Here is a 6,679-nt window from a genome sequence, read left to right as displayed (position 1 = left end):
GCCCACATGTACCCCAAACGGCAGCAGCCTCGGCCTTTGGGGGGGTGGTCTGTGAAAGAGGGTCCTCTGACCCTGAGTGGGGTGACGTGCTGTCAGGAGTCAGGGGGCCAGGTGACCTGACTTCCCTGGAGCCCACTCTGCTTGTCCGGGACGGCCAGCAGGGCGGGCAGCCCCCCGCCAGCAGTAATTGAAAGGAGCAGATGAGAGGGGCGTGTGTCCCCCCCCACCCCGCCCGTGGGGGCTGCCAAGCTCCGAGAACTAATCAAGTTACAGACGGCCTCCCTGCCCCGGGGGCTGGCCAGGGAGGGCCGAGTCACACTGATCCACTGCGAGCGTCTTGATGTGCAGCAACAGCTTAGCGGGGCTCGGGTTTCCCGGCCTTGGCTATATTTATCCCTGGTTCCGTGCCAGCGGGGAGGGTTTAAATGGCACCCAGCAGTTGGCGTGAGGGGCTGCAGGCGCTCGGGGGCCAGCAGCAGGAGCAAGCTTCTTCCGACCCCATGGAGCTGTACGAGACACCCCCCTACTTCTACCAGGAGCCCCACTTCTGCGACGGGGACAGCTACCTGCCCGTCCACCTGCAGGGCTTCGAGCCCCCAGGCTACGAGCGGGCCGAGCTTGGCCTGGGTCCCGAGGCCCGTGGGCCCCTTGAAGACCAGGGCCTGGGGCCACCCGAGCCCTGCCCGGGCCAGTGCCTGCCGTGGGCGTGCAAGGCGTGCAAGAGGAAGTCGGTGTCGGTGGACCGGCGGCGGGCGGCCACACTGCGGGAGAAGCGCCGGCTGAAGAAGGTGAACGAGGCCTTCGAGGCCCTGAAGCGGAGCGCGCTGCCCAACCCCAGCCAGCGGCTGCCCAAGGTCGAGATCCTGCGCAGTGCCATCCAGTACATCGAGCGCCTGCAGGCTCTGCTGCGCGCCCTCAACCAGGAGGAGCGCGGCCTCCGCTGCCGGGGCGCCAGCGGCCAGCCCGCGGCGGTGAGTGGCCCCAGCCCCCGGGGCCCAGCAGGCTGTGTGGCGAGCGCCTGAGTCCCCGTGTCCTTTCCAGACAAGACAGAGGCCGTGGCGGGGCGGGGGGCGGGGGGGGGCGGCAGAGCACGGAAGGGGCCTGGCCAGCGCCAGCCGTGTGGGGGCGACGGTGACCACAGTGCCTGGGGACAGGCCCACCTGGCCGGCCCGAGACCCCAGCCCCTAGCCGTGGGCCAAGAACCCCAAGCCCTTAGGCCCGTGCCCAGCGAGGCAGAGGCCCCGCCAGGGTGGAGGCCAGGGCAGGCCAGGAAGCAGGGGCTCCGCGGTCGACTGTTACGGGTCCAGGCTGGGGCAGCCTGGGTGGCCACCTTCTCCCAGTGCCCACGAGGGGGCTCCTGCCCACTGTCCACAGAGGGCACCTCGGACGTGCCCTGACCTCCCTTCTGCGTCTCACAGGTGTCCAGCGCCTCCTGCAGCCCAGAGTGGAGCAGTGCACTGGACTTTGGTCCCAGCCCTGGGGGTAAGTGAGGCCGGACCCCGGTGCCCTCGGCTCGAACCCCTCAGCTGTCCCCAGGCCCAGTCTCCTCCCCGTGGCCCCTCCAGGGACCTGCCGACAGCGGACGGGGTGGCCCTGTGCCTCCCTGTAGTCTTGACCAGCACAGAGGTCCTGCCTGGTGCTGCCCCCCCCCGCCCTGCTGGTGCTGACCTTCTCCCCGAGGAGGAGACTGTCCCTGTCCCAGGGGCCCCTGGGAACCGCTGAGTCAGAGCCCCTCACCAGGCCAGCAAAGGACAGCCCGGGCCCAATGCCACCTACAGCAGCCAGAACAGTGGCCTCAGACCCATGGCCGCTGCGGAGCTTGGGGGCCACGTGCCCCATGGGGAACGGCTCAGGCGACAGCAGGACCTGAGTCTGCTCAGCCGACTGTCCTGGCACCCCAGGCCTCACCCCATGAACTGCCCACTAACACCTGCCCTCTCTCCCTGCAGACCATCTGCTCACAGCCGACCCCACAGACACCCACAACCTGCACTCGCTCAGCTCCATCGTGGATGGCATGACCGTGGAGGACGTCTCTGCGGCTTTCCCAGACGAATCCATGCCCAACTGAGATCGTGTGCCAGGCCGGGTGCCCGGGAGGGCCCCAAGCCGGCCACAGATGCCACCATGTCCGCAGCAGAGGCCTCCTGCCCGGGGCGGCCACAAGCCAGCCCACCCCCTCCTCGCCCAAGTAAGGTTAACCCATCACCTAGAGAGGGAACGCACGCTCTCACTCGGCCAGCTCCTCAGGGCTCAGGCGCGCATCTCCAGGGAGAGGAAGCGGGGCTCAGCGCACCCCTCGGGCACCCGTGTCTGCCCAGACGAGCCGAGCACACATGCTGTCCCTGTCCCCTCCCGCTGCCAGTGGCTGGGCTGGGCCTGCCCTGAGCTGGGAGAGAAGAACAGGACGTCGCTCTGTTCCCAAGTCTCTGGGGGCCAAGCTTCTGCAGAGAACACTGGGAACCTCCCCGCGGTTTTATGTTTTGTTCCGTTTTGTGTTTGTGTGTTGTTTGTGAAACTGCCATCTGACCAAGGTCTCCTGTGCGAAGTTGCCAGGGACAGGTGGGGGGGGCAGGGACTCTTGGGGTGATTTCTTTGGTTAACTAAGCATCGTGTGGTTTTGCCATTGTTTTGTATTTTTTTCTAACTTATTTGGATTTCCTTTTTTAAAAAATGAATAAAGACTGGGTGCTAGAACAGTGTCCGAGATGATGGGGTGGGGGCTGCTGCACCTGCATTCCCCCCAGTCCAGACACACCCAGGGATGGCGTCCGATGGCCGGAGCGGCTGGGGCCCTGGGACGCCAGGTCCACAGAACCCTGTGGGACACGTGGGAAAACCCGCCGCCGAGCGCTCACCACACCGATTCTCACATCCCACAGGCTCTGCCGTTGACTGGGCAGGTCACGGCCCATGGCCCACGGCCCACGGCCCCAGGCAGGGGCACCTGTGGGATCCCCTCCCTCATCCCACCTCGTCTGTGGCGTGACACCACCCGGAGCCCCGTAGGGAGGTGGGGGGCGACTGAATCAGGCTGGCTGGGGTCAGACACTGCCACTTCCCTGCGGCCAGCCAGCGTGTCCCCTGCCACACCCTCCCATCCCTCCAGACTGCAGGGAGTCTGGCCCCTGCCTACCACTCAGAAGAGAAGGCAGCTCTGCTGAGGCCGAGGGGAGGGGCTCACAAGGACAATGCAGGGGTCCCCTCCAGACGGGAAGCTGCTTTCCGAAAGCCGGCTCTGAGGGCAGAGGCAGGTGGAGAACAGGGAGCGAAGGTCTGGGGCAGAGACCACATAGGATTAAGTGGAAAGCACCAGGGTCAGAATCTAAACGGACCCTCGACAGCCACCAGAGACTAATTCCAAGTGCTTCGGGCTCAGCTGTCAGATGCTGCAAGTTGCCGGTTTCAGAGGCACTGCCAAAGCCGAGACGTCTGGACAAAGCCTGGTCCCGTGGGCCCTCACCACGGTTACTCACCAGACGCAGCTGGGCCATGTTCCCAGCCCCCGCTTGACTTGCTCCTGAGCGGGGCTCGACAGGCAGCCCCCAGGGCTCCCCAGAAATTCTGCAGAGGGAACAGGGGGAGGGGCTCAGAGCGGGCTCAGAAGCCGGGAGGGCTGCTCATCTGGAAAACCCAGTCCCACTCTCCCTGATGGCTGCTCAGGTCCATGTCCTCTGTCTGGCACCCCCAAACCCCGACACAGTCCCACTGCCTCAGCTGCCCCCTTGCTAGGGGCTCGCGTCCACTGAGGGGCTGGTAGGCTCTGGGGCTGCTGGGCACATTCCTCATCCCTCCTCAGCTGCCATGTCCATTGGAAACTGCGGTCCATATTCATAACTTGGTGAGAATGGACAGTCCTCAGAGATGGCCATTTAGGTCAGGGGTGCCGGCTACGGTCAGGCCTGCCCTTCGTCAGCTCCTTTGTTCCCCAGGTCCTCACGTCTCCCCCCAGGGAGAAAGAGCTGCTGGGACTGCACGGGCGTGACGGGAAACCGCCAGCTGGGGGCAGAAACCATCCTCAAAGCACGGGGACTTTCCTAGCTCAGCAAGAGCTTAGCTTTCGCAATTAAATTACAGATGAGGGTTAATGAGCACTGAGTGGTCGTTCTTTAGGGAAAGGCGCTTCAGTTCAGATCTCCAGTGGAAGCACCTGCAGCAAAGCGAACCGGGGTAATCAAAAGCTGCCGCCAAGGAACCCCACAGGGAAAGATAAGAATGACTTGAAATTGACACAGCAAGCGTCAGTGTGTAAACAGGAAGTCCGTGGAGAGTGTCGACAATTAGCGCGACTTGCGGAATGCCTAAGGTACGGTTTGCCGATCCCGATAAATACTCTTAGGTACCTGACTTCTCAAAGTGAGCTGTTTGGCAGCTGAAAAACCTCAGTGCTGCAGGTGTAGCAGGTGCTGGGCCACATGAAGGAGGAGGTGGGAGGGACGACCGAGGGCGTTTCACAGGTGGAACGCAGTTCCCAGCTCATCACCCCATTTGCTTCTCTGAATTCCTGGCTTCCGGGCCTCAGCCTAGGGCGGAGACCCCCGGAAGTGAGCTCAAGCTCAGGAGGGCTTTGGGTTGGGCTGGGGTCTTTGCTAAGGAGGCATGGCCCAGGCCAAAGGGAGACCCCAACCTTCACCCCATGGCGATGCTGGCCATACCTCCCCCTCAGCCACAGGCACCAACCAGAAGCGTGGAACCTCACTGGGACGGGCAAAAGGAGATGGCCCAGAAAAGAAACATAGATCCCTTTCTTCCCCACGAATGTCACAGAAATGTGATGTTCGGGTCTCATCTCAAGCTCAGCATGTCCAAAACGGAACCCACATCAGCCTGCTCCTTCTGCCTCTCCCTTCCCGCTGGACAGCGGCACTGGGGGACTGGAGATTTTCTGCATTCCTTCAGATTCTTGTAGCCGGCGGATCACCACCCCGGGCCATCTCGCCGTGATCATGGAGAGAATGGGAAGGGCCTCCAGAGGCTCGGGCACCAGGCCACGCCTCCCTCGCCTGCGTGCCCTCCCTTGATGTGCTCCCATGTCGTCCTCCGTGCCAAGGATGCTGCCATCCCAGACTGTCCAGGACGCAGTCAGCCTCAGAGGAGAGGAGATCGGGGCGTGTGCCACTCGCAGGGTCAGAGGCCCTATCTAAATACGTGTCGTAGTGAAGGACAGGGCACTGCAGTCAGGGCCTGGCTCTGGGGTCCCCACCTGCCTCTCGCCAGCTGAGCACATTCTGCACACGAGCGGACACGCTAAGCCAGCACAGAGCAGCGCCCGGCACATGCCAGTTCCCAGTGAGTTTCACTCTCACTAAATACTAACCCTTATAAAACCCGTCTGGCAGAGGCTGGCTTGCTTATTCAGTCCAGGCTGCACATCGAGGGGTAGAGAGGGCACAAGGCTGACCCAAGGGTGGGACTCAGACAGCATCTCAGCTGGCAGAGAGCTGGGGCAAAGCGTGGCCGCCGCTAATTCTGCTGGGTATAGCTAGGGACGGCTAGGGACACCTCCCAGGTGGTGCACGACAGGGTCTGGGAGTTGCCGTCAGTGCTGGGCTTCGGCAGACACGGAGTTGCTGAGCGGGATGGACTTGGGACGGGGGTGGGGACAGGGGGCCCTGCAGCTTCCTATGCCACGCCGACCCAGAGCTGGGGGGATGAGGGGGCGCTGGAGCAGGTGAGCAGAGCTCCTGGGCCACGGGCAGCCCCAGCGGCCGCCTCCCCAGCACTCCACACCTGTGCGAGGGGCATTAAACTCCACTTTCACTGCCCTGAGGGCTGTGGAGGGAGCTGGACATGCCAGGTGAGCTCGAAACACCAGAGCCACATGCAGGGCGTCTCAAAACCAGCTTGTTTATTGGCACGTACACACGCACACTCACCCACACACCTGTTCCTGCTGCACTGAGCCAGGACGGCACTGAGGAGGGGCCTGGCAAGGACAGGGGGCCGGTGAGGGGCTCGGGCCACTGGTGACTCTCCAAGTACACTGGCCACGAGGCAACAGATATACCAGGACAGCAGCCTTTGGTCACCTCCATGCAATCCCGAGATGCCCTGAGGGGACCCGGGTCCCACCAGCTGCTGCTTTATGACACGACCACTGTGCAGGGTTCAGGTGCAGAGAAGGGGTTCACCCATCGAGTCCCCTGATGAAGCCAGATGGCGTCCTGGTCCCTAACTCCACCATCTCAGGAACCTGGGGTTTCCCCGTGATCTGACTACCCACCACCCAGGCTCAGGGCATTTCTCACCGACTCATTTTCTGCTCAACCCCTCCTGCCCCCTTTGCAGTGGCAGGATCAGTAGGGAGGGCAGGGGACGCGAGAGACGGCATGACACGTGGTGGCTTTGCCTGCACCTGGGGACCTCTCCTCCACCGAAAAGTGGCCAAGGGCTCTGGACCCTGGCACTGCCCCAGGCTCCATCTCTCCCGGACGGGGTGCTCTGAGCCATTACGCCACCTGCTCGCCTGCCCTGCTCAGAACCTCAGTCGATCAGGTTGCAAACCAGCTGCTCAGCCCCCCTCCAGGAAACGTGCTGCAAACACTACGATGACGCCCTGGCTTCCGCCCGCTCATCCTGAACTTGGGTCCCAAAGCCTCCCAGGCACCTTGGCAGGGTGAGGAAACGCGTGAAGCAGAGATTTCTTGGGAATGTTATTCCTAGCGAACCAGGAACTGCG

The 6,679-nt window shown here is 63.2% G+C and overlaps 1 protein-coding gene across 1 annotated transcript; it reads left to right on the top strand.

The window, feature by feature from the left end:
- Positions 1-500: 500 nt before the first annotated feature.
- Positions 501-2,071, top strand: MYOG (myogenin). The gene is made up of 3 exons (XM_011367301.1): positions 501-1,007; positions 1,419-1,482; positions 1,950-2,071. Exons 1-3 carry the CDS (start codon positions 501-503, stop codon positions 2,069-2,071), a joined length of 693 nt encoding a protein of 230 aa, XP_011365603.1.
- The last annotated feature ends 4,608 nt before the right edge of the window (positions 2,072-6,679 follow it).

This window comes from Pteropus vampyrus, unplaced genomic scaffold (genome assembly GCF_000151845.1).
Source record: "Pteropus vampyrus isolate Shadow unplaced genomic scaffold, Pvam_2.0 Scaffold131, whole genome shotgun sequence".
Taxonomy (NCBI): Eukaryota; Metazoa; Chordata; class Mammalia; order Chiroptera; family Pteropodidae; genus Pteropus; species Pteropus vampyrus.
This window is presented reverse-complemented; position numbering and strand designations above follow the sequence as displayed.

Bases quoted from the DNA above. Each gene is read 5' to 3' on its own strand.
- MYOG (XM_011367301.1), top strand. From the start codon at position 501: ATGGAGCTGTACGAGACACCCCCCTACTTCTACCAGGAGCCCCACTTC. The intron at 1,008-1,418 runs GTGGCGAGCGCC...TGCGTCTCACAG, and splicing joins CCCGGGGCCCAGCAGGCTGT to GTGTCCAGCGCCTCCTGCAG. The intron at 1,483-1,949 runs GTAAGTGAGGCC...CTCTCCCTGCAG, and splicing joins CTTTGGTCCCAGCCCTGGGG to ACCATCTGCTCACAGCCGAC.